The following is an 11,281-nucleotide window of genomic DNA, read 5'->3' on the forward strand; positions in this document are numbered from 1 at the left end:
TAAAGATACAGTTAAATTGTACAAAGAAGCGGGGAAAATCATGACATTAGGCCAGAACGAAACTATGAGATATTGAAGAGTTTCATCCCCGTGATAAAAAAAGAAAAAAGAAAAAAGAGAAACATATGGAAGATATATAGAGATATATACAATACAAAACGTCCTTATATATATATAGATTGCGATCAATCTTATTTTTTGATTGCCATATGTAGTACAATCCATTTTGCTATATGGTACTAGAAGATCAATCAACAAATATGTTCTCATGAACCTCAAAGCTACCTTACTACTAATATTAATCAGCAGCCTTTACAAACAAAGTAAAATTAACAAACATTAGACCAAAACTTATCAAGAAATACATACATCTATATATAGTACTGATCAAACAGAATGATCGATCCAAGAGACGTACCATATATGCAACTCCTTTTATCTCTAGGGTTTTGAGAAAGTGCATATAGAATGGCGGCCTCAAGAACTAGGGTTTATGGGTAGAGGAGAGATCGCAGTAGATGAAGGTGGCTGATGATCGAGGATAGTCGTTGTGGCACGGCAACGAACCGGAGGGAGGGACCAAACCCTTTGGAAGCATGGCTGAGAAAGGCCTGCTTCCACCATTGATATTAATATTGCTGTTCTTGAAGTTTGATCTCTTCGTCATCGTATTCTTCTTCTTCTTCTTCTTATTCTTTCCTTTTTTTGATCTGAGCTGCTTCTTCAATTCTTGTTTGTCGACTAACAACAATGGTGTTGCGTTCTTGATGTAGAACACTCTGAATCTTGAGGGCACAACAGATGGTGCAATATTGGATACTTCATCGTGTGATGATGATGATGATGATGATGATGATGATGAAGAGTAAGCAAACGAGGAGATGACGATCAGTAACAAAACAAGCAACAGAAAGTTGCAAACATTCAATCTGTAATTCAAACCCATCAGAGTATAGGTTAATTGTGATGCATTTGTTATATATTTATGGAGCGAGAGAGAGAGAGAGAGAGAGAGAGAGTGAATGTGATTATTGAATTGCGTTCTCTTATTTTGATAGTTTCTTGGTTATTTATATATGTACAACAAGTACATATACGGCCTTGATCTCGTGGTTATGTCAACATTCTTTGGAACATCCACACTACTTAGATCCGAATTGTAAGACTCGGTTGTTATGTAAATTTCAATTTTCTAATTTTTTATTGCCTTGATTATTTAAAAATAAAAAATTACCAAGTTTTTGTAATTTCTGTCCTGTTGTATTTTTCCAAAAATATTTTAATTACCAATTAAAAACTTATTAAACGGCATTCTTGAAGTCTTTAAATGGTTGAACAAATTTTCTATGAATAATATTATTTGAATTTATTTTCTATTAATTATTATTTGAATTGGCTTGGATGAAATTAAACCAGGGGAAATAGGTCGAGTTGTTTGTACCCAAAATAAATAAAAATATTTGTTGGTTTCTGATACTTTGAGACGCTAAATCAAGATCCATAGAATCATCATGTAGCGTAGGATCATAAATTAAAAATAAAAATGGATGGAGAAAAAAAGGCATAGAATGGGAAGAATAAATAAATAAGGGGGGTGGGGGACATTCAATTGACCAGCCGTGGAAAGAGGAGACCTTAGTAGGCCCAAATTGAATAGGGCAAGTTTTTTTTTTTTTTTTTTTTTCTGAATAATAGGGCAAGTTTGATATATGTTGCTTTGTCAAATTGTCACAATTGGTTAGAGTTGACAAAGTTGATTACTATTTTGCTACATAAATCAAATAAATAAAAATTATAGTTTATGAAATAGTTAGCATTTGGAACGAATAAACTATGTAAATTAGTACTAAAAGAAATGAAACTTGATTGAGTGGTAAAAGTCCTAACTTTCCTACAAAGGTTCAATATGAGTTTCAATATGATCCCACACGTGATTATGAAGATTTGAACAAGGTATGATATAATAAAAGATTTTTACAACTTTATATGAGTCTCATGGGCATAATCACGTTAACATGGATCAGAATTTAATTAGGATGGGTACTAGCAATCTAAGAAAATTTGAATTTAAATTCTAATATTATTTTTATATATATTTTTAATTTTAAATACATTATACATAATATTTAAAGTACGATTAACTTTTTCTTTTCAACTTCATCTCTTAAATCTTAATTTATTATATGTTAACACTCAAGATAATTAATTTCTAAGAATTTCTTCGTAATTTATTCAAATTTTATAAAATGTCTTTAAATTTTTTTTTAAGAGTAATTTAATCTAAAACTAATTCAAGATCATATTAAATTTTTGTTGTGAAGATTAGTTATATGAGTAACTTGAATTACTCTCAATTTTTAATATGAAATCCAAGCCCGAGTTGCAAACTCGAATTTAAAAGTAGAAGAATGGGTTGGATTCGCGTTAGGTAGTTAGGGTTGAAGATAGAGTTAAGTTGGGTTTGGGTTTAGTATTTTATATAATAAGTTGGGTTCAAATTATACCGTGCTTTATGAAAATATATATATATATATATATATATATATATATATAATAATGGATAGTTTATTTTGAAATTTGAGATGGGGCGTGACATTCGAGGCATAATTCAAACTCGAGTCATATGTAGTTCAAGACCCCTCTACTCTGTTTAAATTGACGGGTTGAGGTCGAAAGCAAAATCCATATTTGGCCTAAATCTCTCTCCCCGAAGATCAACTCTGTTTTTTTGCGAAGCACCTCCAAGACCAACTCGTCCAACCCTCAAGGTCTGTTCAGTAGATTTTCAAATTTGCTTCTAACAATGACTATTTTATCTGATTTTTTTTTTTTTCTTCATATTAGTTCCACTTTGGCCAAGCATATTGTGAGATTTTGGATTCTGAATAGTGTTGTGTGTGTCTATATATATATATGTATGTATGTATGTATGTATCAGAATTGTGTGTTCTGTGGCAAATGAACTTGAAAGGTTTGTTTCGGACTGAGAAGTGAAGGATTGCTGCTTTCATCTATTTGAGGGTAAAGTGTAAATAACCCCTGAAGTATTGGCCATATGCAATTAACTCTTCTGGACTATAATTTGCCTCATTCAACTATTAAATTTTTACAATTAATCTCCTGATGTGACATAATCGGCCAAATTAGTTATAACGAAATAGCAAAAGATAATTTTATCCCCTTGGACAGTGCTACACTTGTAGCCAAACAGGCCTAATTTTGATTTCCTCTTTCTTTGGTTCTATATAGAGATAAATATATCATATATATATATAGAGAGAGAGAGAGAGAATCAACGCCGGCGACCATAGCTTCACAAAGCCGAAAATCAGAGACTGTTCCGGCAATGTACGAGAAGTGAGTCCTCTCCACCGTCCTCTCAACCGCCGGCCGCCACCATCCGAAGCCAAGATCGTAGCCGTTCAGTCCCGCCGGCCGCCATCAAACCCAATCACGGCCGAGCTTCTTTATAACAGCCCATCACCGGAATCGCGACTTCTTTAGTCGTTGATTCGCTGCCCTCCTGAACCAGCCGTCTCCACGCCGAGCACACCGCCGTCTGTGTTCCGAGCACCGCCGCAAGCTCACCGCCGAGCTTCGCCTCATCCGCCGACCTCCCCGTTCCGAACTCACCGCCGCCTCCATCACAACCGACACCATCAAAGCCGAGGTAGCCGCCGCGAGTTCACCATCACAGCCCGCTGCTCACCGCCCCAAGCTCTCCACGGCCGAGCCAACAACCAAGCTCTCCACAGCCGGCCGATTCTTGCCCGCCTTCCATCTCCACCAACAGCCAAGGAATTCTAGGGCACAATGATTCAGAAATTTTCAATTTTGTTTATATTTTATACAATTGACAGTGTTTTATGTTTTCATGTGTCCATGGAGGAGTTTTTTGGGGATTTTCTCAATTTAGGGTTATAAATTTGATTCGTCTTCGAGAATTTCCTTCAAATCGGATGCTGTTCAGTCAAGGATGCATTGACCAAACTCCTGATTTTTTTTTTTTTAATTATTATTATTATTTTTGGGAGAAATTAAAGTTCATGAAGTAGATTCATTTGGGTTCATGTTTAACCGTCCTTGCAGTTTGGGTTGAAGATGACGCTTGGGGTGGTGGTTGACGATGAGGGTGTGTGTATATATGTGTGTATTCATGATGGATATAATATAGAAAGAGAGAGAATCAGAAACTTTCACGGGCACCGGAGTTGTAGGTGGTTGATGATAGGGGCATTGTGGTCTTTTAGTTTCATATAAGGGTTGTATGGTTATTTAAAAAAATTTGGATTGTCGTGACCAGCACATGCTTCTTTACGGTCAAATTCAACCTACTTGCTTATCACGGATGGATTAATTACAACGGGTTAATTACAACAAATTGGTTAGTTCGGGGATTATATGCCAAATTATTAGACGAGAGAGTTTTCTACTAAATGACCAATACTTTATGGAGGATTTTTTTTGCACTGTACCCTCTATTTGATGGCAATTTGTCTATACCCACCTCTAATATTGCTATTTTTTAAGTCACATAAAGCATGGTTGGGCTTATAGAACTTTCCCTATTCAACTTTATATCTCTATGAGGGTCAGACAACACTCACATCATCCCTTTTACACTAGTTTTATGTCCAGTAACCATAATATTTTTGGTGTTCATGAATATGCAACTGTTTCCCATATAAAATTTTGTTTTTCAGAAGGCTGCAATCTCAAACTGTTCTCTTTGATAAGCGGTAAGGAAAGCTACATTGGGTTAAAATGTTATGATGCTTTTAGTACTGGATTTCAGTTAGTTAATTGGATATGTGATGTTGTGGCCAATTTTTTTTTTCCCTAGCCATGGTAGGACCAGAAAAATGGAACTCCCCCCCCCCCCCCGGGTTTAGGAAAGAGAGAGAGAGTTAGGGTTTGGGTTTGTAATTTCTTGCATTACTGAAATCTTTACTGTGGATGTGGGCTTATATCGAACCACGCAAATCTTTGTGTGTGGCGTGTTTACCTTTGTGCTTGATTGACGGCATTTGTCATAAGAGGATAGAATTGTAATTGGATTGAGTTTTTATCTCATATAATGAGTTGAAGGCGACCATTTGTAATTTGACTTCCCTAGAATTATTTATTGCTTTGGGCAGCGAATTTGATTAATCAGTGCAGTTTATTTTCTTGTTAAAATATATCAATATACAGTTGCCTTGAAGCTACAAGCTAACTGCATGTCTACATTCTAACTTGTAATTTTCCGATATTCATTTGGTGACGTCACAATCTGGACCTTTCACACATTTTGAAGGAGAAACAGATGGTCGCCATCTCGGATTACACTCAAGTCATCTATTTCTGCATTCTGGGCACTTACAACTTTCGTAAATTCGTAGCTTCCGAGTTTTTGACCTGCATTTCCACAAGTTGCAGGATGGCAAACAGGTAAAGCATTAAGAAAGTAAAACATGCTTTGTTAGTGAAACATTATAGCTAGTCACTATTCAAGGCTAATCTTGTTGTTGCCTTCTCATTTTCACTTGCACTTGAATCTAGTCCAAGGTTGATCAAACTATTAAAAAATTAATCTACAAATCAGGCTTGAATGTTGTTAATATGTTGACTTTTCATTTTCATTTTCATTTCTCTTGAATCTAGTCTAAGGTTGATCAAACAATTAAATTATTAATCTAGGAATCCAGGTTTATGTTTGCAAGTAGCCTTTGTGGTCAAACAGAAGTTACAAAACTTACCAGCAATCCTGAATAGCTCTTCCAGTGAATCAGGTAGGAGTATTAGCTTTCCCAGCTGTTTTGGGGATGTGATGTTATTTTGAAACTTCATATGAATGGTGACTCTTCTCTTAGTCAATTTTGTAACTTCTCTAGCAGGGGCACGGCTAGAACTGCTCGAGCTGAAGGTTGGGGGTACCTTTCTAACATCAGAGTTTGAAAATTTGGGGCCCTTGTTTCTTGTAGGTTTGAATTGACTGTTCCTGGAGCAGTCAGCTCTTTCTGGCCCTATAAAATCTATTTTTTTTCCATGTAATATCCTTCTATTTTCATAATTAAGTAAAAGGTCATGTATACTCTTATTTCCTTGCTTTTCAGCTAGAGCTTTTGGTGTCCACCCTTTCGCATCTGGTTTGTTCACCTCTGCTCCTTCTTCCAATAGAGTTCTAACCATTTCGAAGTGCCCCTTGCGAACAGAAGGTGTTAAATTGACATCCATTCCAGTGATTCCACTTCTGGTCACAGTATGAGCTATTCCTGCACCATTCTTCTCTGTAGCCTCTGAAGTAAGGAAATCTATTTCTGTCTCACTCTGTTTCAATGGATCATGTGAATGATCTTGATAAACAGTGTGAGAAGAGATTTCTCCTTCTAGTTCTCCATCAAACCACTCACTGTGGGTCAAACCTGGATTTGCATGTTGGTCCAGAAGACCAAACTTTTCAAGCTCTTTCATTTTCTGTACATGGAGAGCACATAATATCAATCTTTATTATTGTTGCACATAACAAATGAAGTAGGTATCTCACTTCAATTCTCTGTTTCATCATATATGCATACCTGGAAAAGATTGTTCATGATAATGCATCTATCTTCTGTATTTTCCTGAATAATGTTCATCAGCGTACTTCTGTTCAGCCGTAGTATTTGAGAAATCTTGGTGGTTCTAACTGTGAATGGCTGTGGCCTATGACACATAACACCTATTTCTCCAAAAATATCCCCTGCAACAGCCTTTCCGAGAACCTGTCCGGTGCATCAGAGAATGTGAAGTTAGGTCATTGGTGTCTGCTTGTTCTACTGGTTATGAATATCCTAGTGTTAAAGTTACATACTCGATCATGGCCATCAATATGAACGATCAATTCCTGCCACCACAAATCATTCCCGAACCAAAGATGTTAAGAGGTAAGTGTTGTGGAGGATTTGAAAAGTATTTGAGATGAATATCAAGTTCACTCACCACTGCTCCTGAGACCAGTATGTAAAGATTTGTTGGAGTCTCATTCTGTAGAATCACATCTCCCTTGGGTGGGAAATATCCAGACTCCATTTCAGAAACCTTTTACAAAGTAGAAAATAGTATTAACATCTTGCAAAGATTATGAACTTAGTATAAACGAACACCATAACTCGTGGATTTTGTTTTTAGACCTCTGTAGAAGAGAAACACTTTCTTAACTTACAATGAGAGAAACGGAGAAATAATATAGAAAGAAGAATACCAATTGGAAAAGAAAGTTGTGAGAAACTCCCTCAAAAAGACGGACATTTTGAACAATAGGGAAGAAGAGACCGCGTGCAATGCTCGAGCGAATGGATTTTGGCAGACCATATAAGGTCTCTTGCTGTTTCAGTTCTTCTGTTTTGAACTTGAGACATATGTGAGACAACATTTGATCCTGTATGTGAGAGGGCAACTGGTTTCTTGCTGCGAATTCAGAAGTAGCACTGACTGTATCCCTCTACAGTACCAGAGGAAAGTTTCTTAAAAATTGCACTCCTAAAAAAATATATATATATATATATATATATATATATATAACATTCTATGAAGAGGAAAAATAACTCAAATCTAACTGACTGACTGGAAAATTCCAATGCTTAATTTGATAATTTCAATGTTGTATTATTACGCACGAATATGTCCTATTTTCTCTTTAGTGTCGGCATGGCATTTGAAGTTTTTCATACGGAAATATCAACTTTAAGGGAGAGGATGTCTTGCTGCACAAGTTTTATAGTTCTCACTACAGTAGGAATCTTAGTAGAAACTGTTGATGGGAACTTGGGTTTATTCTGCTTCTTTTAAAATCCAGTTTGTATGTAGCTTTTTTAACAGGGATTTTTTTGGATGAATAACAGGTGCAGTTTGGAATAGCACAAAAAAGTATGAGAGAGAGAGAGAGAGAGAGCATACAAAATTTCTGGTGTGGCTGGTCCATTGGACTACAAGGTTTGTCATGTTCCCTATGAGGTAAGATGTCAACCCCAAGTTGAATAGCATATAAAAAATATCAATTAGCATCTCTTTTGGGTTCTCAGCATGCAAGTCACCATAACCAGTTGTAGTTAGTGTTGTAATAGACCAGTATAATGCAGTTACATATCTGTCCCAGTGGCTTTCTTCTTTGAAATTAGGATAGACTGCACCAATCCAGGTTTTCTTTGGATTTGGATCTCTCTCTGCCATCAAATAGTTGAAGCATCCAGTACAATGTACAGTAAACACGGTAACCTGAAAGCAAACCAAAAGGGAAGCAACACATTTTCAATAGCTAAGATACCATAAATATTATCTTTACAAATGAACTGAATCATGTTTTTTAGTGGCTTACAAAGATGAGCTTTGTGCACCGAATCCAGAAATAGTTGAATCGAATGTCTTTCTCAAGTCTGAAGAAAAGCAAACCAGGTTAATGAGTAATATGGTTCTTCCCGTGTAACTACTTAAAATTTTCAAGAAACCAAGGGGCATCTTTTGAACGTGGTAGCAGACCTTGCGAACAGGGCACTGACTCGTCTGAGACGCCAGAGTCTGAGCATGCTGAGTAGTTTAAAACCAAGTCCACTGCTATGGTCTGTTAAAAGGAGGCTAAGGGATTGAAATGGCACAGTTGAACACACATCGAAAATAAACCAGGTCATTATGTACCTGTAAGGACAAAATCATAGGAAGTTAAGTGATGGTTATCGAAGATACCTAAAGAATCTATCAGTTCTATTCAGTTTAAATAAAAAGCATAATCAAATGCTGCATGTAAACCTGATTGCTATTTTTTTGGGATCATCAACAAGAAGGTATGATTGGCTGTCTAGATAAGCAACAAAGAAGGTGAGAATTATATCAATGGCGAAGAAGCCATTGACAATGTTGTCAACTATGAAATGTGCATCCTTCTTGTATGTCAGGAATGCAAACTCGAATGGGCAAATCCAGGCTGAGTAAATGACTAGAACAATCAGCAACATCTCCCAAGCCCTGAAATGAAGAATTGAAAATGAAAATATCAGTTCTTCACTTTTTTGTTAAACTGTACTGAGTAAGTAGAGGGCAATGGTAATCATCATACCTGTAACGAGGATTGAATGGGGAAATTATATGTCTGCGAAGTTTAGTTGCGTGGTTGATTCTGGCTCCGAGGGATGGGAGGAGAATATCACTGGAAAAGATGTTGCCATGGCTATCAGTACTCGTATGGAACTCATCGACACAGCACCGTGGTAAGAAATCTTTTTTAGCACAGGAAAGCAGCATTCTACGGGTTTGAATTCCCCAAGTTACAGCAGTGTGTTAAACTTCTGCTAGGGTTAAGTTTCTTTGTAATGCTTATTTATATATAGCAAAGCTAGCTGTTGGGTGGTGGCACGTGTAACATCTCTTCTTTCTACTTCTCCTTGATCAGTGCGCTTCTTTGGTTTGCTTGGAACATATTTGGGATGAGTATGCAACTTGCGTGTCATTTTAAGGGTGGAAAAGATTTTAAGAATGGAAAAAGGTAAAAAGGGAATTTTTAATTGTGTTAAGAAAGGTTGAGAAATTAGAATGGGACAAGATTGACGAAGAAGAAAAACACGACACTAAATAGCTCTTGAAGTGGCAGACACGAGTTTTTTTCCGTAACGCAGTTGCAGAGATGACCTCTGAGAGAGAGAGAGTTACTGAAAGAAAATATGATAGACTTGTAGTGCTGATGTTGGTGTACGTTGGTGGTGATGGTGGGAGCTCCATCATCAATGAATGTTGGGGGTGTGAATGCTATACAGACAAGGCTTTTAAGGACAGATTTGAGTGAAAATATTTTGGTGTTTTCATTTCAGAGTCTAAAAATGAACCAGACAGACGTAATAAATTATGGAGATGTTCATGTTATGGATGCCACGTGGACCAATAAGAGCTTGTCTCGGTGGGGTGATACTGTACTAAGCCCGCCCCTCCCCAACAACTCAATAACCCATCTCTCTCTGTGAGATGTACAGTGGCCCATTTCTAGTATGAGGACACATTATTGTTGTAATTATTTGCCGACCAGTTGATGATGAAAGATTTAGTATTTACATAGTTTAAAGTTCAATGTTAATGATATTTTCCGTTCAATGGGCGGTTATGATGGATTCATGATTTTGATCGTCCGTGACATTCTTTTGTTCTGCCCCTATTTCAGGTCAAGAGATCGGAAATTCACAAGTTCATGAGCTCAGGACCCATGTAATTTATAAACTTAATGCTTGTATATTAATTCTATATTTTTAATATTTCATACTCTTCTTTGTCTAATCTATCTGTACATGTCTCTTTCTCACATACACACCCTGTGAAGGAGGGGGATGGCATTGGAGTTACCGGATTTGGGAGGGCCTACTGTGATCCCCGTGAGACATCCTACACTTTGGGAAGTTTGGAGAGAGAGTTATAGGACATGGACAACTAAGAGTAAGAATCTTTCTCTCTCTCTCTCTCTCTCTCTTAAAGTAATGGTTATTGTCTAAGTGTTTCCATTAACCACCACACAAGAAAAGGCCACTTGTGATCATGAAAATTGTGAAGAGAAAAAGTAATAGTACTAACTCTCTTTAATCATCAAAGAGCTCATCTTTATCTTTCTTCTTGAAATCTTGGAAGAATTAAGAAACAAGTACTTTGCTTATCTATGATACAACACAAGATATAGGAAAACTCTGATATTTTTGTCTTTGTGCCTCATGCAATAACTTTAAATCGTTAATGTAACAACTTTAAATCGAGAATGCAATAATTATGTAAATGTATAAAATTCTAGATTTAATGGTATTATAACATTGGAACAAGATGTAATGTGTTTGATATAAATGTGTTGCATAACTATTACATTGTTGTTGCATTTTGTGATGTAATTATGGTGCATTATAATGTAGTGTATTGCATTTAGGCACACGATGAGCGCACAAGACCACTTAAACAGGAGGAGATTGGAGATCTTCCTGTGCAATGGAAAATGACATTTTTTTTTTCAAAATCTCTCTCTCTTCATCCACCTGCAATGGGCAGACGGGCAGGTCACGCAGCACATCCATGTGGAGGTGGGTCAGATCAGATATCACTCCCTGGCTAGCTATCAGAGAGCTCGTCTTATATGCCTCTTTAATCTTTCTGCTCCACCAACTGAATCAATGGAATATCAAAGGCTATGATTAGCAACTCAGTGGCACAATCTAACTCGGGTCATTCCCACCTGGATCACCAATATTATATATATATATATGTTGAGTGATTCTGGCACCATTTGGATCGGCTTGACTTTTCT

The 11,281-nt window shown here is 36.7% G+C and overlaps 2 protein-coding genes across 2 annotated transcripts; both read right to left on the minus strand.

The window, feature by feature from the left end:
• Positions 1 to 484: 484 nt before the first annotated feature.
• Positions 485 to 946, minus strand: LOC132280895 (uncharacterized). Its single transcript, XM_059782654.1, has one exon. It carries the CDS (start codon positions 944 to 946, stop codon positions 485 to 487), a length of 462 nt encoding a protein of 153 aa, XP_059638637.1.
• Positions 947 to 5,104: 4,158 nt separating this feature from the next.
• On the minus strand, positions 5,105 to 9,798 carry LOC132314112 (potassium channel KAT2-like). Its single transcript, XM_059813015.1, has 11 exons — positions 9,071 to 9,798; positions 8,764 to 8,979; positions 8,497 to 8,652; positions 8,336 to 8,393; positions 7,918 to 8,235; positions 7,223 to 7,462; positions 6,961 to 7,059; positions 6,833 to 6,865; positions 6,558 to 6,743; positions 5,739 to 6,456; positions 5,105 to 5,397 (listed from the first exon to the last, which is right to left on the minus strand). The coding sequence occupies exons 1-11, from the start codon at positions 9,253 to 9,255 to the stop codon at positions 5,282 to 5,284; spliced, it is 2,325 nt and encodes a 774-aa protein (XP_059668998.1). The 5' UTR covers positions 9,256 to 9,798; the 3' UTR covers positions 5,105 to 5,281.
• Between the last annotated feature and the right edge of the window lie 1,483 nt (positions 9,799 to 11,281).

This window comes from Cornus florida, unplaced genomic scaffold (genome assembly GCF_030987335.1).
Source record: "Cornus florida cultivar Cherokee Brave unplaced genomic scaffold, ASM3098733v1 CherokeeBrave_3.0.0_Hap2_Chr01, whole genome shotgun sequence".
Lineage (NCBI taxonomy): Eukaryota > Viridiplantae > Streptophyta > Magnoliopsida > Cornales > Cornaceae > Cornus > Cornus florida.